Source organism: Aquarana catesbeiana, linkage group LG05, assembly GCF_042186555.1.
Source record: "Aquarana catesbeiana isolate 2022-GZ linkage group LG05, ASM4218655v1, whole genome shotgun sequence".
In the NCBI taxonomy this organism is placed as follows: Eukaryota; Metazoa; Chordata; class Amphibia; order Anura; family Ranidae; genus Aquarana; species Aquarana catesbeiana.
The window spans coordinates 20870553-20895225 of record NC_133328.1 but is presented as its reverse complement, the minus strand read 5'-3'; the positions used below and the strand labels follow the sequence as shown (position 1 = coordinate 20895225).

The 24673-nt window shown below is 43.5% G+C and overlaps 1 protein-coding gene across 1 annotated transcript in view; it reads right to left on the bottom strand.

Annotated features, from left to right (window-relative positions):
• The window catches only part of CRHR2 (corticotropin releasing hormone receptor 2), a 220118-nt gene that overhangs the window by 5604 nt on the left and 189841 nt on the right, over positions 1–24673 (bottom strand). The window contains exons 7-11 of the mRNA XM_073629504.1: positions 22979–23039; positions 17636–17708; positions 9986–10071; positions 8194–8329; positions 5832–5873 (exon numbers count right to left, since the gene is read on the bottom strand). Coding sequence (XP_073485605.1) covers positions 5832–5873; positions 8194–8329; positions 9986–10071; positions 17636–17708; positions 22979–23039 — 398 coding nt within the window. The remainder of the gene's footprint in view (positions 1–5831; positions 5874–8193; positions 8330–9985; positions 10072–17635; positions 17709–22978; positions 23040–24673) is intronic.

Here is a 24673-nt window from a genome sequence, read left to right as displayed (position 1 = left end):
TTTAATACTTATGTGTTAAATGTTCAGATTCTGCATTCTTAAAGCGGAGTACTGACTAGAACAAAGAGAAAAATGTAACCCTTGTCTCCAGGCTGATGTATTATAGATTAAAGCAGGGCTTGTTTTTTGGGTCTCTCTTATCCAGGTGTCAACTCAATTAATAATTTTTCGGTTGAGGAAACGAGTTTCTGAAAAGTCCAACCGAGCCGCAAAATGAAATAAATTCTCCGAGCGCCAATCAATAAAACATTAAACATCTGCTTCTCCGGCAATTCGCCAGCTTGGAGCGAGTCGGGGATATCATTAGTGGTTGCCACTGAGGAGCACGGATGGGCGCTATTTTGTGTACCAGTTGTGGTTTGGAAAACAAAAAAGTTAAAGTGGTTCTAAAGCCAGAAGTTTTTTTTATATTCATGCATAGTGTGCAGCAGCCCCCCTCAGCCCCCTCAGCCCCTCTAATACTTACCTGAGCCCCACCTCGATCCAGCTATGTTGCACGAGAGACTCGGCTATCTGGTACTCTCCCTTCTCATTGGCTAAGATAGCAGCGGGTGCCATTGGCTCGTGCTGCTGTCAATCGAAAGCAAATGAGCCAATGAGGAGAGAGAGAGAGAGGGTGGGGCCGGGCTCAGAGCAGTGGCTTGGCTCAGGTGCCCCCCATAGCAAGCTGCTTGCTGTGGGGGCACTCAGCATGAGGGAGGGGCCAGGAGCACCAGAAGGGGACCCGTGAAGAGGAGGATCTGGGCTGCTCTGTGTAAAACTACTGCACAGAGAAGGTAAGTATTATGCCCTGTACACATGATCGGACATTGGTCGGACATTCCGACAACAAAATCCTAGGATTTTTTCCGACGGATGTTGGCTCAAACTTGTCTTGTGTACACACGGTCACACAAAGTTGTCGGAAAATCTAATCGTTCTGAACGTGGTGACGTAAAACACGTACGTCGGGACTATAAACAGGGCAGTAGCCAATAGCTTTCATCTCTTAATTTATTCTGAGCATGCGTGGGACATTGTGTGTCGGATTTGTGTACACACAATCGGAATTTCTGACTACAGATTTTGTTGTCGGAAAATTTTATAGCCTGCTCTCAAACTTTGTGTGTCGGAAATTCCGATGGAAAATGTGTGATGGAGCCTACACACGGTCGGAATTTCTGACAACAAGGTCCTATCACACATTTTCCATCGGAAAATCCGACCGTGTGTACGGGACATAACACGTTTGTTATTTTTAAACAAACAAACAAACAAAACAAAACCGAGACTTTACAATCACTTTAAGAAAAGTTAACAACAACAAAAAAAAAGACACACCGTATTTATCGGTGTATAACACGCGCCGGCGTATAACCCGCACCCCAATGTAAGAGGGAAGTTTCAGGGAAAAAAACTTTTTTTAAAAATAAACCACTTTGAAGCAAAATAATGGTCAGTGAGCATCAATGCAGCCTGATAAGTGCCCATCTGCAGCCTGATATGCAGTCTAATCAGTGCCCACCTGCAGCATTGTTCAGTGTCCACGTGCAGCGTTGCCGTGTCTCCAGACCTAAACCCTATTGAACATTTGTGGGGCATCCTCAAACGGAAGGTGGAGGAGCACAAGGTCTCTAACATCCACCAGCTCTGTGATGTCGTCATGGAGGAGTGGAAGAGGACTCCAACAGCAACCTGTGAAGCTCTGGTGAACTCCATGCCCAAGAGGGTTAAGGCAGTGCTGGAAAATTATTATTATTATACGAGATTTTTATAGCGCCAACAGTTTATGCAGCGCTTTACAATGTATAAGGGGGACAACACAATTACAGTACAGTTCAATACAATAGCTACGTAGAGCTTATATTCTAAAGGGAGGGGGTGGTGGTACAAAAGGTAATAGCTGCAAAGAATGATTTGATGGGGGTGGCTCAGGGACAGTTATGTGGGTGTGGGATATATAATATATAATAACCACATAATGATGTTTTCCCAGATCTTTAGGATTTTAATGAATAAAAAATCCGCTACAAATTGCTGCTGACAGGGACTGCGCTGCAGAATAACTTGGAGGAACTCTTCCATCTTCTCAGCTTCCTGACCCCTGAGAGATTCAAGGAAGTCTTTTCATCTTAAATCAGCCGATATGCAAACTGACCGGCCTGCAGCATATCCACACAGCTAAGAGCTACATACCCGGCAGTGCTGCTTAGAGTCTTAGTGTCAACATGCATGGAAGAGTGCAGAGGTTGGCCCATGAGGCGGCGAGAGATAAGAAGGGAGGTAATGAGGAGCTTGGTGGGTTCATTCCTTAAAATGTGAGAATTTAGGAGATGTTATGAGGTGAAATCTACAAGCTTTGGACAGCGATTGTATTTGGGGCTCATAGTGCTCTTAGTGTGTGTCATATGGGGCCCCCCTAAAGAAGAACCACCATACCCCCCAGGGGGGCAAGACTCCTGACAAGAGAGAGCACACTAAAGTCCATCTATCCAAATGGCCTGGCAGGCCCCTCTTCTCATTATCTGCCAAAGCCCAACAATGAGTACTGGGTGAGGAGCTGTCCTGAGTAGACACCCCAGAAGGCAGGAAAGGAAGGAACCTCAGGATCCCCATCCTACATAAACACACATATAAGTGCAAGTGTCATACATGAAGAAAAATAAAAGGTGCCTTGCTGCAGCCTAGTAACAAGAGACTTCTCTGATCTCAGCCAGAAGGCCCAACCTAGAGCTGCTGTGCAGAAAAAGCCTACTCCCAGGGGGCTCTCTGTACCCCCCGACCTTCAGCCAGACACAAATCAGGAGGCCCTTCTGTGGGAAATACTCCAGACCCCCACCTTACCCAGTGGGCCGCTTAATTTGGTTTCTTTGTCATCAGGAGGGCCCTCAGGACCCCATCATACCAGCAAGGATACTATACAGCCAGAATGATGGCAGAGTGCCCCTGCTGGATGCTGATAAGAACAGATAATACACAAAAGTCAGAGAATTGATTATAATGGTGGTGATCCTGCAGTGAAGTTCCGGGCACATGCTGGTACAGGGGGCAACTGACAACTTTGGATAGGAGGAACTGCACTTTGCAAAGTCCTCTATTCGCCTTTAGTAAATCCCCTTTACAGTCTACTGGTTTTACCATCAGGAAGCCGGTTTAGAGCAATGTGCAGCCGGGAGCCAATGCACACAGATACAAAGAGGCCGGAGGAGACTAGCTGCACTGAGATATAGACCTCAAAACATGGCAGTTACATCTCATGCCTTAGCAGAAAACACCCCACCAGGTGCATGAACTATTGCACCCAATCAGATCATGTTATTGGGGTCTGCTGGTTGCTATTGGTTGCTGCAGTGTGCACACCATAACTGTATCACTGAATGAGCGCAGCTGATTGGATCAGCGCCATCTGTCTGCAATCCCCAAAAAAGTTAGGCCCGGAACAGTGAAGAGTGAAAGGAAATATAGTGCAGAGCCGGGCATGACAGTGTCTAGTGAGACACAAAAAGGGTTACTAGGAAGCGAGCAAAGGGAGCAGTGAGAGGGGAGGGGAAAATAATGGTGGCCACACAAAATATTGACACTTTGGGCCCAATTTGGACATTTTCACTTAGGGGTGTACTCACTTTTGTTTCCAGCGGTTTAGACATTAATGGCTGTGTGTTGAGTTATTTTGAGGGGACAGCAAATTTACACTGTTATACAAGCTGTACACTCACTACTTTACATTGTAGACAAGTGTCATTTCTTCAGTGTTGTCACATGAAAAGATAGAATAAAATATTTACAAAAATGTGAGGGGTGTACTCACTTTTGTGAGATAGTGTAAGTGCCCATCAGTGCAACCTCATCAGTGCCCATCAGTGAAGAAGAAAAAATACTTATTTGCAAAAGAAGACATTTTTTTTTTCTTTTCTAAATCTTTTCTTTTGTTTTTTATTTGTTTAACAAAAAAAAAAAAAAATAGATGATTAAATACGACCAAAAGAAAGCTCTATCTGTCTCAAAAAAAAATTATACAAATTTTATTTGGGTACAGTGTTGTATGACCGCACAATTGTCATTCAAGTGCATCAGCATTGAAAGCTGAAAATTGCTCTGGGCAGGAAGGGGGTTTAAGTGCCCAGTACTGAAGTGGTTAAACAAAAAGACATATGAAAGTGGTTATAAAATCGGAAGGTTTTTTTAACCTTAATGCAATTATTACCTTAGGTAGGAAGGGGGTAAAAGTGGTTAAAGTAATACCATCTGAAACAAAAGTTCACTTTTGAAAGTTAACCTTGTTGCAAAAAAAGATGTTTAACATGCAATAAACGCCCTAGCAACATAAAACAAAAACAAAATACCCACAAAATACCACTCCCTGGAAAAAAACACCCATTTTTCTTGAATGGAAAAAAAAGTATGCTATGGACCTTTCTCAATCGGGGTTCCTCCAGAGTTTCATGGGGGTTCTTTGAGCTATGGCTGATTGACCTCCCATTTCATGGTGCTTACACAATTCTGGAGCCAATGCCAGTTGCATGGCACTAATAGTCATTTTAACTGTCTAGAAGGGAGGCATTCTGACCACCATGGCAAAAAGGGGATTTTTTCATCACTGATCTCCAACAAATTGGTTTTAGAAGGGGTTCCCCAAGGCCTGAAATGTACTTCAAGGTTCTTCTTGGGTAAAAAGCTTGAGAAAAGCTGCTATAGACAGTACAGCAGCTAAAAGGAACTGCTGACCTCAAAACAACTCCAAAAAAAGAAAAAGAGAACAAAAATAGCATCAAAATATTTGATTGCACAAAGAGCTAGCATTCAGAATAAAATATGCACCATAGGGGTTGATTTACTCTGATAGCGCAGTTGCGCCACAGTTTAATAAATGAGGTAAAGCATCACTTCGCAAAGAATATCCAATCACGTGCAAGAAAGAAAAAAAAAAAAAAAAAAAACCATGCACATGATTGGAGTCTCTGCTCATTTACTAAGCTCTGGAGCAACTGCTCTTGCAGAGTGCACAGTCTATTTATCTTTAGTAAATCAGTTATCTGCTTCCTGTACAACTCCTTCCACTATGGCTACTCTGTGCCCCTTCCCCCCTTCATTAGAGTGGGGGGGGGGGTGGGGCTGGTTTATCCAAAAGCCCCCTTAGTGGCCTTTCCTAGCCTGCTGACCATAGTTTAAAGGCCAATCAGTGCACCATGGTTTCAAAAAAATTCTCCCATCCTTAAAGTGGTTGTAAACCTCAGACATGAAATATGTGTAAAGCACATCCCTCTATAGTGTGTACTTGTCTTAATCCAGAGCACTGTGTCATTTCTGTCCGCTGCCTCCTTCCTCTGCTATCAGCATGAGTCACTCCTGACAAGTTTTCCTGACACCAAGAGCTTAAAAAGGTGACAGGGGAGGGAGCTCCAACACACAGCCTGTGATTGCAAGCCTCAGCACTGTTCCTGTGTGCTGTGTGAAGGGGGCGTGCCACTTTCCTCCAATCAGCTCTCACAGCTCTCCTGACTGCACTCTGCAAAGTGTAACTTCAGCTCTCTGCCCTCTGCTTTCTGAAAGCTCAGACAGGCTGTATAAATTATGCACTTTGAATGGCTGTAGAGAAAAGAGAAGACCGCGGATAAACAGGTACAACTTATGTAAGAGGATGGGTTTCATCTCTTTGTATCACCTGAGGCCAGTCACTGGGTATATGGAAGAGTTTACAACCACTTTAATAAAGGGTGTAAAGTAAAGTGCTAGCAACTCTATCTGCTCCTCGCTGTTCACAAGAAAGTTTGACGTTTCAAAAAGTTTGAAGAATTAGCGGATAGCCCAACATTTAGTTACCGAGTGTTATACAAAATTATTGACGCACTTACCTCTCCGTTCAAAAAACAGTAAAATACTGATACAAAGAACCCCTGAAAAAGAATAAACACAAGAAAATGATTTCTTCTTCTAAATTTCAGACATTTCTTATCAACATAAAAAGACGAGCAAAGTCAGTTTACTGAGAGAGAACAATATATTGTTCAATCCTCTACATTACCCCTCCCCCACCTATATACCCCCTCTTACCTATATACTCCTTAACCCCCCTCTTACCTATATACTCCTTAACCACTTTCCCACCTATATACCCCTTAACCCCACTGTTACCTATATACTCCTTAAGCTCCTCTCTTACCTATATACCCCTTAACCCCTCTCTTACCTATATACTCCTTAAACTCCTCTCTTACCTATATACTCCTTAAACTCCTCTCTTACCTATATACCCCTTAACCCCTCTCTTACCTATATACTCCTTAACCCTCTCTTACCTATATACTCCTTAACCCTCTCTTACCTATATACCCCTTAACCCCTCCTGTACCTATATACCCCTTAACCCCTCTTTTACCTATATACCCCTTAACCCCACTGTTACCTATATACTCCTTAACCCCCTCTTATCTATATACCCCTCTCTTACCTATATACTCCTTAACCCCCTCTTACCTATATACCCCTCTCTTACCTATATACTCCTTAAAGTGGAGTTCCACCCCAAAAAAAAAAATGTCATTTATGTGCATAAAAATTTTTTTTTTAAAACATTTGGAGAATTTTTTTTTTTTTTTACTCACCTCTAAATGCCTGTTGCTAGGGGGTCCCTCGTAGTCTGCCTCCTTCAGCGCCTGGGCTCTTGACATCACTTCCCCTTGGCGCAGGAAGGGCTCAGCTCTGCCCCCCTCCCTCTTGCCAATCATCTGGGACACGTCACAGGTCCCAGATGATTGCGCGGCCAATCACGGCGCGCGGCGCCGCTCGCACATGCGCAGTGGGTGCCCGGCTGTGAAGCCACAGCCGGGCGCCCACAGTGACAATGCCGGCGCCTCTGAGCCTACGAGCGGGGCTTCTATCCCCCGCATCGCTGGACCCTGGGACAGGTAAGTGTCCGATTATTAAAAGTCAGCAGCTGCAGTATGTGTAGCTGCTGACTTTTTATTTATTTATTTTTTTTTTTAAGCTGAACTCCGCTTTAACCCCTTTCTTACCTACAGTATATATTTCTTATGAATCAGAGGATTACAAAAGGCACGTCCAGGTTATCACACCAATAATGTGTAACCAATAACAATCAGAGGAATTTTTACATTTCTGTTATGGGCCTCTGGATTTAGTAATATCTTTGTCAATACTTAAAGAGTAACTCCACTTTTGTTGAGCAAAAAAAAAAAAAAAAATCCCCTCTGGGTGATCTATGCACATTGCAATTATTTTAACAAACTTTGTTGCAGATTCCTATATTGTGTTATTCTAAAGAAATAGCTGTTTGTCTGTGTCCATGTGCAAAGTGAATGTGAATGGGAGCGACTTTATGATTATTGATCAGCTGCTGCACTAGCAGGGCTCTAATGAGGAAAGTGTCAGGGCCTGCATCCCTCTGGATGTGATTTCCCTTTGGAAATATCTCACCAAAAATAACATTTTTGTTGCAGGAGACGCCCAAAGTGTGACTTGTGCAGAAAATCAGAGAGCCAATCACATAAGCAGAAAATGACATTTCTAGGGGCGATCTGTATACGATCTGTGTACAGAAAACCACCAGGCGGCCATATTGCATTTTACAGAAAATTACAGCACTGCAGGTTGAAAAAGGAAAGGTAATTTTGAATAATATTCAATTACAATATGAATTGTGTTGCAGTTGTATATATATATATATATATATATATAAATATACATATACACATACATACATATATATAAATATATATATATATATATATATATATATATATATATATATATATATATATATATATATATATATATATATATATATATATATATATATATATATATATATATACACACACACACATACATATATATATATATATATATATATATATATATATATATATATATATATATATATATATATATATTTATAGTATTTAAAATAAAATAATTATTTTATGTTTAAAAATATTTTTTCTGCTTTTTCTTAATTTAACACACAAAAAAAAAATGAACTAATACATGATGCTCTGGTCTTTCTGAATCCTAGCATGGCTCTTGCTGATAAGCTCATCTCTCGGTCACTCTGCTCTCTCCTCCTATCAGCATGCCCCTTGTTAGCACATAAGCACTGTAGCTGGATCATCAGCTTTAATGTCTACATCCTTTATCAAACATAATTACCACTGACAAGCCGATGGCAATGTAGCAACCCACTTTAAATTAAATTACCTGAAAAGACTGGAGAAAAGAATTAAAATAAATAAAGACGATCTGAGAGACGTCGTCTTCTCCCGGGTTCACAAAGAAAAGCATGTATGTTATCCCGAGCAGGGGGAGGAGGACTAGAGTGGCTTTAACTGCTTTCCTGCAAGACACAAAAAATTGGTGTTAGCTTAAATTAAACAAATCAATGCATTACCTGCTACAGAGATCACATTACTCCCCCGGCATTGCCCACATCTCTTCTCTCCAGACGGACAGCACCATCTTTGCTTGGGAACCATCCAGGGTCACCATCTACGTCTTGGATTAACATGCAGTTCTTGGCTTTGTCTAAGCATGTCAGACACAATTCAGCCCCTTATGGAGCCTCTGTGACTTGCTACAAAGTTACACTGTGCAAATCAGACCACTGGGGGAGAGGAGACTGAGGAAATGCTTCTTCCTGTCTGCAGCAGACTGATGACCTCATCTCAGCCTAGGATGAGTCACTGCACTAGGAGCAAGCTTTTTTTTTTTTAATGAAAAGTGGAGCTTTTATTTTAAAAGAAAAATGTTACAGCTGCTGTACATTGTGACATGTCTGGAATGTATAAATGCAGACTTGTAACCACACTGAGAGTAGAGCTGCATGATTAATCTTTAAGAATCAAGATCGCGATTCTTTCCCCCTCCCGATCTTAATAAAGCATTACCCGATTCTATGCAGAGTTCTCTGCTCAAGCCAACAGCTGTCAAAAAAAATTTAAAAAATACAAAAAAAAAAAAAAAACAGGCAGTCTGCCAAGTTTCACAACATTCCTCAGCTGCTGAGCTAAATATAAACATTGTAACATTTTGTTCTTTAGATCAAAGGAATGAACTTTGGTCTGTAAACGAGGAAATTTTAACCACTTAAAGATTAAGGCTGCATTCACACCTGAGCGTTTTCAGTTCATAAAACGCTCTGAAAACGCCCAAAAAGAACACCTGAAAAACGGCCAACAAACAAAATCCCATTCATTTCAATGGCACCTGTTCACATCTGAGCGTTTTGTCACCTGAAGCAAAACGCCTGAAAAACGCCCTAAGCTCAAAAAAGAACATGAGCTTCTTTGGGGCAGATTACTGGTGTTTTTCTGCCTTTTACATTGGTGACCTGTAAAAAATCGTGTTAAAAACGCGGCAAAAAATGCAGTAAAAACGCCCGACTTCGAAACGCTCAGGTGTGAATGCAGCCTAAGCCTTTTTCCGACACTTGTTGGTTTCAAGTTAAAATCATTATTTTTTGCAAGAAAATTACTTAGAACCCCCAAACATTATATATATATAGATCTATATCTATAGATATATATAGATATATATATCTATAGATATAGATATATATATCTATAGATATATATATTTTAGCAGAGATCCCAGAGGATAAAATGGTGGTTGTTGCAATATTTTATGTCACACTGTATTTGCGCAGCGGTCTTTCAAATGCAATTTTTTTGGAAAAAAATACACTTTAATAAATAAAGAAAATATTTAAAAAAACAGTAAAGTTAGCCCATTTTTTTTTTTGTATAATGTGAAAGATGATGTTAGACCGTGAGAATCGTGATCTTTATTCTAAGCAGAAAAATTGTGATTCTCATTTTCCCCAGAATCTTGAAGCTCTAAACTGAGAGTCTGAATTACTTTCTAAACATCCTGATATTCAAGTTAGCCAAGATATTAGTGTTTTGGCGTAATTGTGGGGAGATAAGTCATTGTGATTTTCTAGGTGTCTGCTGAAGTCATTGTAGCATAAAAGTCCTGTATAGAGGACACCTACCTGTACTGTATGGTCTCCGAGGTGGTGGACGCTCTTAACTTCGTCATTAATATTCTCACTATGTTGAATAAGAAAACAAAATTGATCTGAAAAATAAATGAACAATTATTTAGAAAATTTGGCAAATATTACATTTCTAAAACGTACCATCAGTATCAGGAGAAACCGACAAAATACAAAACCAACTTACACATGGAGATAGTTAAAAAAAAAATCAGCCTTTCTAGCTTGGTGCGACCGCAAACAAAAATAAAGCCTCGTACACACAATCGTATTTTCCGCAGACAAAACCTCGGACTTTTGTCCAAAGGGCGTTGGCCAGGATCTTGTCTTGCATACAAACGGCAAGGAATTGCCGGCCAACAAACATGAACGTAGTGACGTACTACGTGGTTTTTTCTGTTGTATTTATTATCAAACTAACAGATATTTGCGATTACCAGTTGTCCTTATTGAACTGTCACTGTATGACCAGTTTTGTCCAGAATATGATTGTGACTTTGATATGTGTACTGTTCATACGGGCTTATTATTTTAATAAATGTTTCTTAATAAAATCATATATATTTTTTACACATCTTTTTCATACTTCATCTTGCTATCTGCCCTTTTAGAGGAAATTTGATTTTTTCAATGTACGTGGTTTTTCAGCTCTTTAGCGCCACCCTTTGGGCTCCTTCTGCTAATTTAGTTGTTAGTAGAAGTTTGGTGAGTGTTGATTCGCGCTTTTCATTTGGCACTTTTCAGTTAGTTTCTGAACGGCTGTTCCTCAACCAGACATGTTGCGGAATTGGAGGAGATAACGTGTTATTTATTATTGGCCTTGGAGTTATTGCTTTGACCCGAGTCCAGTCCAGGAACAGGAGGATTTCTTAGACCAAAAATTGGTTGTTTTATTAATGGTGACCAATTATCTCATATGCCTTTGCTGCGGGAGCTCCAGGAGAATAATCCGGATGATTTTCGGAATTATCTCTGAATGACAGACCCCTGCTTTCACCAACTCTTGGCATTGGTCACCCCCTACATCAAGAAGCGGGACACATGCATGAGGCTTTTATTTTATTTTTTGGTTGAATAATAATGATTTGATTTGGTATATTTTCTATATTTTTGGATGAATAGAATGCACTTTTTGGTTAAGTTCTATTGGCAGATAACATGTCTAATTTTATTTGTTTTCTTTTTTAATGCACAATAAAAAAAATTGTGTAGAATAATACTTGGCTATGTGTTTTACTACAAATGACAGTTTGGGAGTCGGCAGTTACATTTAAAAAAATACAATGTAAAATTAACAAGGGACACCAACATAGATGTATCTTTAATCTTAAAAACTACGGGATAATAGTGTTGTGGTAACTTGACCCCCCCCCCCCCCCCAAAAAAAAATAACAGGCATAATAATATTATTCTTGGTATCACTAGAAAAAAAAAAGCCTTTGAAAATTTGTTTGCAATAACTTCATCAGTATCACCAGCAAAGCAGCTTCATTATTATCCCATTAAAGAAGAAGAGAATTGTGCGCTGCATTTCGAGATTTCATAATTTGCCGCGTCACGAATGTTAATTCTCCATTATGAGCGCGAGTTTACAAGACCGACCGCTTCCGGCTCGTAGAAAAAAATTAGATCCGGATGGCCGCACTCCAACAACGATTTCTTTATTGGTTAAAAACCATACAGCAAGAAAATGAAATCAACAGCTGACATGTTTCACACCTTAACTACTGGAGCTTCCGGCTCGTCCTTGCTTCCGAGCATGCGTGTTTCTACTTTGGACTTTTGTCTGTCGGACCTGTGTACACACGCTGGGAAAATCCGACAACAGACCGACAGACAGAAAATTTTAAAGCCTGCCATCCAACATTTGTCCGATGGAGCGTACACACGGTCGGATTTTCCGCCAACAGCCTGTCATCACACAATTACCGTCGGAAAATCCGATCGTGTGTACGAGGCTTAACACGCTGGCGCCCCACGTTGGGCGCCAGATGTAGCGCCTACCCCGATTTTTCAGGAGCCTGATGGCGACTCCCAGAGGTAGGGAGGGCTGACATAATTCCTCAGGGTGCAGGATACTAGGCATGGTGGGTGATGAACAACAAAGAAAGTTGGGCGCCAATCACTTTTATGCTTAAACAAGAGAGAAGTTTATTTCTCAAACAGGAAAAATGTGGGAGAGAGGGGATAAGGCACAGGACACCCTTAGTAACGACCAGCAGCAGACAGGTTAGCTGACTCCTTAGACAAAGATAGGTGCGATAAGGTAGACAGCAGTACAGGAAAAAGAGCCTTTAAGTTGAACCAGCACATCTCTACTTTGTAGGATAGGCTGTCTCCTCTAGTAACTGAACTTTACTCACTGCTCCATGCACAGATTCCCTTAGGGTCCTTTCACACTGGGGCGGGGGGCGGGGTCGGCAGTAAAACGCTGCTATTGTAAGCAGCGTTTTACCGTCAGTATTCGGCCGCTAGCGGTGAGGTTTTACCTCCCGCCAGCGGCCGAGAAAGGGTTAAAAAGCACCGCAAAGCGCCTCTGCTGAGGCACTTTGCCGGCGGTATAGCCGCGCTGTCCCATTGATTTTAATGGGCAGGAGTGGTGAAGGAGCGGTGTATACACTCCGCTCCTTCACCGCTCCGAAGATGCTGCTAGCAGGACTTTTTTTCCCGTCCTGCTAGCGCACCGCTCCAGTGTGAAAGCCCTCGGGGCTTTCACACTGGAGAGACAGCAGCGGCCTGTTTTGGGTCAGTTTGCAGGCGCTATTATTAGCGCAATAGCGCCTGCAAACCGCCCCAGTGTGAGAGGGCCCTTAGATGAGTTCTCCCTTGAAGTCCTTCCAGCCACTTCATAGCCTCCAGCTCCTCAAGAGTCCCCTCTGGTGCTTCCCTAGAACTCCATCCCTCTCAGAATCCTTTCTGGATCTTTAGCAGGCTTTTCTCAACAGAAAATGTAACACCCGGATAGGCCTTGGATAGGTCCTAGTAGCCAGGAGCTGTTCCACACACACATCCACCCAGGCCACAGCCCTGGGAGGGATGACCTCGATCATCTGACTCCTTCTAAATAAATACCTTTTCCTAGCATGCAAAGCTGTCAGTCTGATTGGCTGAGAAAGGTATGTTTATTCATAACCTGAACTCACTGTAGCTCATCACACTAATGTCAAAGACAACAGCACCACCTACTGACAAAAGGGAGAAACCACAGCTGAACAGGATTAGCACAGAAGCCATTTGACTACTAATAACTACAAATTAGTCAGGCTGGCTACCACCCAGCATAACTAAATTTTCCTGTAACCCTATTTTAGGACGAGGGTGCTGCATATCTCTATGATTTCTCTCTCTCTCTGACTATTATCTATCTATCTATCTATCTATCTATCTATCTATCTATCTATCTATCTATCTATCTATCTATCTATCTACAGTGCCTTGAAAAGTATTCATACCCTTTGACATTTTTCACATTTTGTCATGTTACAACTGAAAACGTAAATGTATTTTATTGGGATTTCATGGCATAGACCAACACAAAGTGGCACATAATTGTGAAGTGGAAGGATAATAACAAATCTTTTTCACTATTTTTTACAAATAAATATGTGAAAAGTGTGGCGTCCATATTCAGCCCCCTTTACTCTGATACCCCTAACTAAAATCTAGTGGAACCAATTACCTTCAGAAGTCACCTAATTAGTAAATAGAGTCCACCTGTGTGTAATTTAATCTCAGTATAAATACAGTTGTTCTGTGAAGCCCTCAGAGGTTTGTTAGAGAACCTTAGTGAACAGACAGCATTATGAAGGTCAAGAAAACACACCAGACAGGTCAGGGATAAAATTGTGGAGAAGTTTAAAGCAGGGTTAGGGTATTAAAAAATATCCCAAGGTATGAACATCTCACGGAGCTCTGTTCAATCCATCATCCTAAAATGGGAAGAATATGGCACAACTACAAACCTACCAAGACATGGCCGTCCACCTAAACTGACAGGCCGGGCAAGGAGAGCATTCATCAGAGAAGCAGCCAAGAGGTCCATGGTAACTCTGGAGGAGCTCAGAGATCCACAGCTCAGGTGGGAGAATCTGTCCACAGGACAACTATTAGTCGTATTCTCCACAAATCTGACCTTTATGGAAGAGTGACAAGAAGAAAGACATTGTTGAAAGAAAGCCATAAGAAGTCCCATTTGCAGCTTGTGAGAAGCCATGTGGAGGACACAGCAAACATGTGGAAGAAGGTGCTCTGGTCAGATGAGACCAACAATGGAACTTTTTGGCCTAAAAGCAAAACGCTATGTGTGGCAGAAAATTAACACTGCACATCACTCTGAACAAACCATCCCCACCGTGAAACATGGTGGTGGCAGCATCATGTTGTGGGGATGCTTTTCTTCAGCAGGGACAGGGAAGCTGGTCAGAGTGGGTGATGGGAAGATGGATAGAGCCAAATACAGAGCAATCTTAGAAGAAAACCTGTTAGAGTCTGCAAAAGACTTGAGACTGGGGTGGAGGTTCACCTTCCAGCAGGACAACCACCCTAAACATACAGCCAGAGCTACAATGGAATGGTTTAGATCAAAGCATATTCATGTGTTAGAATGGTCCAATCACAGTCCAGACCTAAATCCAATTGAGAATCTGTGGCAAGACTTGAAAATTGCTGATCACAGACACTCTCCATCCAATCTGACAGAGCTTGAGAAATTTTGCAAAGAAGAAGAATGGGCAAAAATGTCCCTCTCTAGATGTGCAAAGCTGGTAGAGACATTCCCAAAAAGACTTGCAGCTGTAATTGCAGTGAAAGGAGGTTCTACAAAGTATTGACTCCGGGGGGCGCCATACAAATGCCCCCCCACACTTTTCACATATTTATTTGTAAAAAATTTGGAAAACCATTTATTATTTTCCTTTCACTTCATAATTATGAGCCACTTTGTGTTGGTCTATCACATAAAATCCCAATAAAATACATTTACATTTTCGGTTGCAACATGACAAAATGTGGAAAATTTCAAGGGGTATGAATACTTTTTAAGGCACTGTATCTATCTATCTATCTCTATCATTTCTCTCTCTCTCTTATCTATCTATCTCTCTATCTATCCATCTATGTCTTATCTATCTATCTATCTATCTATCTATCTATCTATCTATCTATCTATCTATCTATCTATCTATCTATCATCGGATGTTGCACACACAGGATCCTCGTTTTCTGCTCATTCATTCCCCGGTGATCTTTGGTTGTCTATGATAAATCCTCCTCTCTCCTGTCCCCCAGCACTATGACATGCTGTGTTATTGGGAAGGACAGCGGGCTTTGGTCGGTTGTTTTCCGGGAACTCTCTTATAGACTCTCCCCGTGCCGTCGTCTGGTATCGCTCTCCCTTCCTCAAGGACAGCCATGAAACTTCATTTAATTTAATGTTGGGAAAATAAGCTCCATCAATAAACCTGCCTGGAAGAAACATTCCCCTATTTACCGAGAGACGTCCACTCCCGGACTTATTAATCTTCTATAAACGGCTCGAGGTCATCACAATCTAAATGGAGAAGAGTCCCTGCTGATCAAATCAAAAATGTTTTGCACTCAACCAGCAGTGTGCGGCAGAAAGGTTCAAGCAGGAGAGGGCTGAATGAAGACAAACTCACCGGCTACTTTATTAGGTACACCTGTTCAATGGCTTGGTAAGACAAATTGCTGATCAGCCAATCACATGGCAGCAACTCAATGCATTTAGGCATCTAGACGTGGTGAAGACGACTTGCTGAAGTTCAATCCGAGCATCAGAATGGGGAAGAAAGGGGATTTAAGTGACTTTGAACGTGGCATGGTTGTTGTTGCCAGACGGGCTGGTCTGAGTATTTCTGGGATTTTCACACACAACCATCTCTCGGGTTTACAGAGAATGGTCAAAAAAGAGAAAATATCCAGTGAGTGACAGCTGTGTGGAGAAAATGCCTTGTTGATGTCAGAGGTCAGAGGAGAATGGGCAGACTGGTTGGAGATGATAGAAAGGCAACAATAACTCAAATAACCGCTCCTTACAACCAAGGTATGCAGAATACCATCTCTGAACGCCCAACACATCGAACCTTGAAGCAGATGGGTTACAGCAGCAGAAGACCACACCGGGTGCCTCTCCTGTCAGCTAAGAACAGGAAACTGAGGCTACAATTGGCACAGGATCACCAAAATTGGACAATAGAAGATTGGAAAAACGTTGCCTGCTCTGATGAGTCTGGATTTCAGCTGCGACATTCAGATGGTCGGGTCAGAATTTGGTGTAAACAACATGAAAGCATGGATCCATCCTGCCTTGTATCACCGGTTCAGGCTGGTGGTGGGGGTGTAATGGTGGGGGGGGGGGGGTTCTTGGCACACTTTGGGCCCCTTAGTACCAATTGAGCATGGTTTAAACACCACGGCCTACCTGAGTATTGTTGCTGACCATGTCCATCCCTTTATGACTACAGAGTACCCAGTGGTATATTTAGGTTTTGTGCTGCCCTAGGCCTGACTAAACTCATGTACCCCCTAATTTAAATACGACCCACCCTTCCTGTCAAGGCCACACCCCTTCCTATTTAAGACACGCCCTGTCATCTGTAAACCACACCCCTTCTTCTTTCAATTGATGGGGACAGTGGCTGTGTTTGATGGCACAGTGGCGGCTTTTATGTGAGGGTGGAGTTTGATGGGGGCCTTTATGTGAGGGCAGCATTTGATGGGGGCCTTTATGAGAGGGCGGAGTTTGATGGGGGCTTTTATGTCAGGGTGGAATTTGATGGGGGCCTTTATGTGAGGGCGGAGTTTGATGGGGGCCTTTATGTCAGGACGGCGTTTGATGGGGGATTTTATGTCAGGGCAGAGTTTGATGGGGGCCTTTATATGAGGGTGGAGTTTGATGGGGGCCTTTATGTGAGGGTGGAGTTTGATGGGGGCCTTTATATGAGGGTGGAGTTTGATGGGGGCCTTTATATGAGGGTGGAGTTTGATGGGGGCCTTTATGTGAGGGTGGAGTTTGATGGGGGCCTTTATGTGAGGGTGGAGTTTGATGGGGGCCTTTATATGAGGGTGGAGTTTGATGGGGGCCTTTATGTGAGGGTGGAGTTTGATGGGGGCCTTTATATGAGGGCAATGTTTGATGGGGGCCTTTATGTCAGGACGGCGTTTGATGGGGGATTTTATGTCAGGGCAGAGTTTGATGGGGGCCTTTATATGAGGGTGGAGTTCGATGGGGGCTTTTATGTCAGGATGGCGGTTGATGGGGGCCTTTATGTCAGGGCGGAGTTTGATGGGGGTCTTTATGTGAGGGTGGAGTTTGATGGGGGCCTTTATGTCAGGGCGGAGTTTGATGGGGGTCTTTATGTGAGGGTGGCATTTGATGGGGGCCTTTATGTCAGGGCCGAGTTTGATGGGGGCCTTTATTTGAGGGGGAACTTTGATGGGCCCGTTTATTTGGAATTTCTTTGCTTTGTTTTGTTGAAGTTTTGTTGAAGTGAAAATTTTCAGTTTATTCATTTATATTCGTTATATTTTTTCTGCCAATTAATATTTGCATAATGTGGGGTGTGGCCCTCAAACTAAAAAGTTTGGGGCCCCTGGACTAAAGTAAATGACCACAGAAGCGTTACTTACAAGAAGTACCAGGATGACGGGCCCCTGGTAGATGTAATCAATGTATTTTCCCGGCTCTTTCCCGATCCAGCACCTATTCATAAAAATGAAAGGTCACAGACTGATAGGCATGGAATAAATAATATAAAAAGATTTTTCATATGATTATTATATTATCCTGTTTTAGTAAAATCCCCCCCAAAGTGTATGTAAAGCTTTGTCAGCCATTTATTTTTTCTGCCATCTGTGTCTCATTGGGGGGATTTCCCTTTACTTTCTGTCCCACAGACACAGCATAAAGAATGCTATCAGCAGAAGTGCGCTTATCCGATGATTCTTCCCTCCTATTCCTGTTTAGGTGACAACTCAAACATTTTCTGGAATGTTTTCATCGGGGGTCTCTTGATTGGGACCATCTTTAAAGGGTGAGATGTTGTGAGTATGAGCCCACGTTCACACCGAATTTGACTTTGAAAATCGCACGATTTCAAAGCCACAGATTAGTGCGACTTCAGGTGCGACTTGGCTGACATCTGTGCGACTTCATGCACAGATATCTATGCCAGTCGCACCTGAAATTGCAAAAAATAGCGCAGGAACCTATTTTTCGACCAGTTGAACAGTTCCATTGCAGATAATAAGGTGCAACTTGTCATGTGATTCGGACCTGTCAAATCACATGACAAGTCGTACCGGTGTGAACTGGGGCTGAGCAATGCATCGCTACGCCTAAGTGAAGCCACCTGGTACTATAACCTGGCCTGACCCCCCTGTGCCTGCCTTCACTTCTCTGTTTCCCCAAAACTTCCCCAGCTTCCAGTGTTCACTGTGCTGCTCCTCTTGTGCACCCCAGTGTTTCCAGTGTACCCCAGTTAGCTCTAGGTGCATCTCTATGACTGCAATGCACCCCTCTGTTCCCCTGTGACTGCATTTGCACCCCTCTGTACCTTCGTGACTGCAAGTGCACCCCTCTGTACCCCCGTGACTGCGAGTGCACCCCTCTATACTCAAGTGACTGCATTGTCACCCCTCTGTACCCCCGTGATTGTATGTGCACCCCTCTGTACCCCCGTGACTGCATGTGCACCCCTCTGTACCCCCGTGACTGCATGTGCACCCCTCTGTTCCCCTGTGACTGCAAGTGCACTCTTCTGTATCAGCATGCTCTCCTCTGTACCCCCATGACTGCATGTGCACCCCTCATACCCCAGTGACTGCATGTGCACCCCTCTGTACCACCATGACTCCGAGTGCACCCCTCTGTACCACCATTACTCTGAGTGCACCCCTCTGTAACACCATGACTCTGAGTGCACCCCTCTGTAACACCATTACTCTGAGTGCACCCCTCTGTAACACCATTACTCTGAGTGCACCCCTCTGTAACACCATGACTCTGAGTGCACCCCTCTGTAACACCATTACTCTGAGTGCACCCCTCTGTAACACCATTACTCTGAGTGCACCCCTCTGTAACACCATTACTCTGAGTGCACCCCTCTGTAACACCATGACTCTGAGTGCACCCCTCTGCACTCCCAAAACTCCAAGTGCACCCCTCTGTATCACCATGATTCCAAATGCACCCCAGAGCATGCTGTGTTCTCTGTGATTCCAAGAGCACTCCAGGGTACACTGTGCTCATTTAGTGACTCCCATGTACCCCTGTGCAACTTTCTGACTTTAAATGCACCCCAGAGCATGCTATCTCATGTAATAACTCTCCAGACATCCCATTGTGCCCTGGGTCATCTAGTGACTACAAGGTCTCCCCTGTGCACTCTCGTGACTCCAAGTGTACCCCGGAGCATCTTGTGTCATTTCCTGACTCCAGTGTCCCCTGTGTCTCCTATGAATGAATCCCAACTACCCAGTCATGGCCTACTGCAGGGCCATGTCCTCCCTTGTACCGGGCCCCTAGCCAGCAGCCAGCTACAGTTCCCCTAACCTCCCATGGTGCCTCCCAGCTCTTATAGTGCCCCCAGCTTTCCAAAAAAAAAAAAAAGTCTAATCCATTCCAGGCCCTTTAAATCTGGTTTGTATCCTAAGGGAACCCCATGCCAAATTTTTTTTTTTTAAATGTCGTGGGGCCCTCTTCAAAATCCATACCAAACCCTAAGGCTACGTTTCCACTACTGCGACTTGTCATGTGACTTCGGACTGCAAAGTCACATGACTTTACAGTACCCCATGATTTCCAATGAGTACCATTCATATCGGAGCGACTTCAAGTCGCAGCGACTTCAAAGTAGTCTCTGCACTACTTTGGTCCGACTTTGATGCAACTTTAGGTCCATAGACCTCAACATTACACAGGCATTGCTTCAAGTCACATCAAAATCGCGGTAAAAATTGCTGCAAAAAATCATAGCAAAATTGCGCGACTTTGGGGTTGCAATAGTGGAAACCTTGCCTTATCCTGATTCGAATCGTTCCGTATATTTGGAATCTGTTAGAAAATGAATAAACAAAACAAAGTTAAACGACACAAAACTAAACTTAAAGCGGACCTTCAGTCATTTTTTCATCTTTCCATCTATTAAATCTTCTGCCCTTGTTGTTGTTTTAACTTTGGATAGTAAAACATTTTTTTTTCTGCCAGTAAATCCCTTATACAGCCCACTTCCTGTTTCTTGTCTGGTCATTATCCTAGACTTATGACATCATACACATCTCTCTCCTGAGAGTTTGCCAGGAAGGGAGGGGGGATGAGTCGCAAGAGGGCCAATGAGATCTGCAAAGCTGGATGTGTGCCTCTGTGTGTCTGTGCAAATCCAGGAAGTGAACAGGCAGCAGCTTCAGCTGCCCACAGTTAAAATGGCTGCAGCCAGACTCAGTGGAGGGAGATTTCTGCAGCATATTTGGCAAGTGCAGAATCATGGTATACAGTATCTCACAAAAGTGAGTACACCTCTCACTTTTCTGTAAATATTTTCTTCTATCTTTTCATGTGACAACACTGAAGAAATGACACTTTGCTACAATGTAAAGTAGTGAGTGTACAGCTTGTATAACAGTGTAAATTTGCCTTCCCCTCAAAATAACTCAACACACAGCCATTAATGTCTAAACCGCTGGCAACAAAAGTGAGTACACCCCTAAGTGAAAATGTCCAAATTGGGTCCAATTAGCCATTTTCCCTCCCCGGTGTCATGTGACCCGTTAGTGTTACAAGGTCTCAGGTGTGAATGGGGAGCAGGTGTGTTAAATTTGGTGTTATCGCTCTCACTCTCTCATACTGGTCACTGGAAGTTCAACATGGCACCTCATGGCAAAGAACTCTCTAAGGATCTGAAAAAAAGAATTGTTGCTCTACATAAAGATGGCCTAGGCTATAAGAAGATTGCCAAGACCCTGAAACTGAGCTGCAGCACGGTGGCCAAGACCATACATCGGTTTAGCAGGACATGTTCTACTCAGAACAGGCCTCGCCATGGTTGACCAAAGAAGTTGAGGTCACGTGCTCAGCGTCATATCCAGAGGTTGTCTTTGGGAAATAGATGTATGAGTGCTGCCAGCATTGCTGTAGAGGTTGAAGGGGTGGGGGGTCAGCCTGTCAGTGCTCAGACCATACGCCGCACACTGCATCAAATTGTTCTGCATGGCTGTCATCCCAGAAGGAAGCCTCTTCTAAAGATTATGCACAAGAAAGCCCACAAACAGTTTGCTGAAGACAAGCAGACTAAGGACATGGATTACTGGGGTTCAGATGGTGACAAGCGTGTGTTGCGGCAACCAGGTGAGGAGTACAAAGACAAGTGTGTCTTGTCTACAGTCAACCATGGTGGTGGGAGTGTCATGGTCTGGAGCTACATGAGTGCTGCCGGGACTGGGGAGCTACAGTTCATTGAGGGAACCATGAATGCCAACATGTACTGTGATATACTGAAGCAGAGCATGATCCCCTCCCTTCAGAGACTGGGCCGCAGGGCAGTATTCCAACATGATAACGACCCCAAACACACCTCCAAGACGACCACTGCCTTGCTAAAGAAGCTGAGGGTAAAGGTGATGGACTGGCCAAGCATGTCTCCAGACCTAAACCTTATTGAGCATCCGTGGGCCATCCTTAAACACAAGGTGGAGGAGCACAAGGTCTCTAACATCCACCAGCTCTGTGATGTCCTCATGGAGGAGTGGAAGAGGACTCCAGTGACAACCTGTGAAGCTCTGGTGATCTCCATGCCCAAGAGGGTTAAGGCAGTGCTGGAAAATAATGGTGGCCACACAAAATATTGACGCTTTGGTCCCAATTTGGACATTTTCACTTAGGGGTGTAAAGGGTTAAAACCTTGGGTATTTGCCTGTAGCTACAAAAGGGCTTCCTGGAAAACACAGGGTGGACCTGAGGAAGGAGGCCGCGCCCTCTGAAAAGCATTGTCCTGGCAAGCACACAGCGTCCTCTGTCAGTCTGATCTATCTGGTTTCTCCTTGTGCTACATGGTGGTGGAGGCGGCTATAGCTCTGTCCTGACCGGCCAGTCTTTGGAGACAGTGTGCGGCTTTTTTTTCAGAGAGTTCTTTGCCATGAGGTGCCTTGTTGAACTTCCAATGACCAGTATGAGAGAGTGAGAGCGATAACACCAAATATAACACACCTGCTCCCCATTCACACCTGAGACCTTGTAACACTAACGAGTCACATGACACCGGGGGAGGGAAAATGGCTAATTGGGCCCAAATTGGACATTTTCACTTAGGGGTGTACTGACTTTTGTTGCCAGCGGTTTAGACATTAATGGCTGTGTGTTGAATTATTTTGAAGGGACAGAAAATTTACACTGTTATACAAGCTGTACACTCACTACTTTACATTGTAGACAAGTGTCATTTCTTCAGTGTTGTCACATGAAAAGATAGAAGAAAATATTTACAAAAATGTGAGGGGTGTACTCGCTTTTGTGAGATACTGTATATAAAATAATATGCAAAGTGGTTGGAAGGAAGCTTCAGAATGGCAAAGATGTTTTTTATTACAAATTCTGTGAGCCGACTGCAGTTCCTCTTTAAACGAATCAACAAAACGAAATTAGTAACATACAAATCTATCCGAAACTAAACAAATTGTTCGGTTCTGCACATGTCTAGTGTCATCACTCCTCATGCACCTCCATGACACCTGTGTCTGTCTTTTATATGCTTCTGCATGTGGACTGTCCTTCTCTCAGTGGATACAGAGCACTGTCCTAACAGGGAGAATCTCCCAAGTGCTAACAGAAATGTTCTGGATCCAGAGGACCCGGCTGTGCTGTCTGGCAGGGGGTTCTGGTTCACAAGACTGGAATTAAAAGTTCTTTGGCAGATAAAACAATTCATATGTATTTCAAATCAGTATGTAGCTGGAGTTCAGCTTTAAACCACTTACTGTTCGTTTTCATTGCACAGCTTTCCGATGGCCCAGGCGATTATTATCGGACACGGGATACCTGCGCAAAAAAACACAAACACGGCCAGAATCACTAAAGGAGGACCTTTCAGAAACTTCACAAGTTCCCGACTTCACAGTATACAGCAAGAGATAAAAGCTCCATCTTTTATCATTACAAAGCCATCCTTGAGCTCCAGCCCAGTGACTTTGCCTATTCTCAGATGATGTCATTAGTCTGCTGCAGGCAGGAGGAAGCATTTCCTCAGTCTCTTATCCCCCCAGTGATAAGACTGCAACTTTGTAACTTTGTAGCAAATCACAGCAGCAAGAGAATATTTTTTTTTTTGTTAGAAAATCTCCACCTTTGATCATTACAAAACCATCCTTGAGCTCCACACCAGTGACTTTGCCTAACCACTTGCTTACTGGGCACCTAAACCCCCCTCCCCCCATCCTGCCCAGACCAATTTTCAGCTTTTAGCGCTGTCACTCTTTGAATGACAATTGCGCGGTCATACAACACTGTGCCCAAATGAAATTTTTATTATTTTTTCCCCACAAATAGAGCTTTCTTTTGGTGGTATTTGATCACCTCTGCGTTTTTTTTATTTTTTGTTACAAAAATTAAAAAAGACCGGATTCCTTTAAAATAAATACAAAACCGTTTTATATTTTGTTAATAATTTTTGCAAACAGGTAATTTTTCTCCTTCATTGATATGCGCTGATGAAGCTGCACTGATGGGCACTGATAAGGCAGCACTGATGGGCACTAATAGGTGGCACTGGTGGGAACTGATGAGTTGGCACTGGTGGGCACTGATGGGTGGCACTGAAGGGCATTGATAGGTGGTCCTGATAGGTGGCACTGATGGGTGGTAGTGATGGGCACTGATGGGTGGCAGTGATGGGCACTGATTGGCACTGGTAGCTGACACTGATAGGCAGCACTGCTAGGTGGCACTGATGAGGCACTGATTGGCACCACTGGCGGGCATTGATAGGTGGCACTTGTGGGCACTGATAGGTGGCACTGATTGCTGGCACTTGCTGTGGGCACTGATTGCTGGCACTGTCAGGCGGTACTGGTGGGCACAGAGGCTCTTCCCTTCAGGATCGATGTCCCTTCAAACAGCAGCCGGTGATCGGCTTTTTTTTCTTCTCGCACTGTCAGCGTGAGAAGAAAAAAAAAAACGATTACCGATCTTCTATTTACATCACGTGATCAGCTGTCTGATCAGCATTGGCTGACAGCTGATCGCGTGGTAATGGGTCGGGATCGACCCCTTACTCCGATCTTTGATCCCAGAGTCTCACTGACTCGGGTGATCACAGCGCACGCTGCGCGCGTCCTTCAGGGGGGTGTGGCGAGCCTGGAAAGGGGAGGACGTCAATAGACATACTCCCAGCAAAGCAGGTCTGCGCTGTAGCCACCATTCGGCTATAGCGCGGATCTGAAGGAGCTAGGCTTATATGATGTCATCAGTCTGCTGCAGGCAAGAGGAAGCATTTCCTCAGTCTCCTCTCCCCCCCCCCCCCCCAGTGATCAGACTACAACATTGTAACTTTGTAGCAAATCAGAGCAGCAAGAGAATATTTTTTTTTTTAGAAAAGCTCTACCTGTTATCATTACAGAATTATCCCTAAGGCCCCATTCACATTATGACGCATAACGTCAGACGCCTGTGTGGTG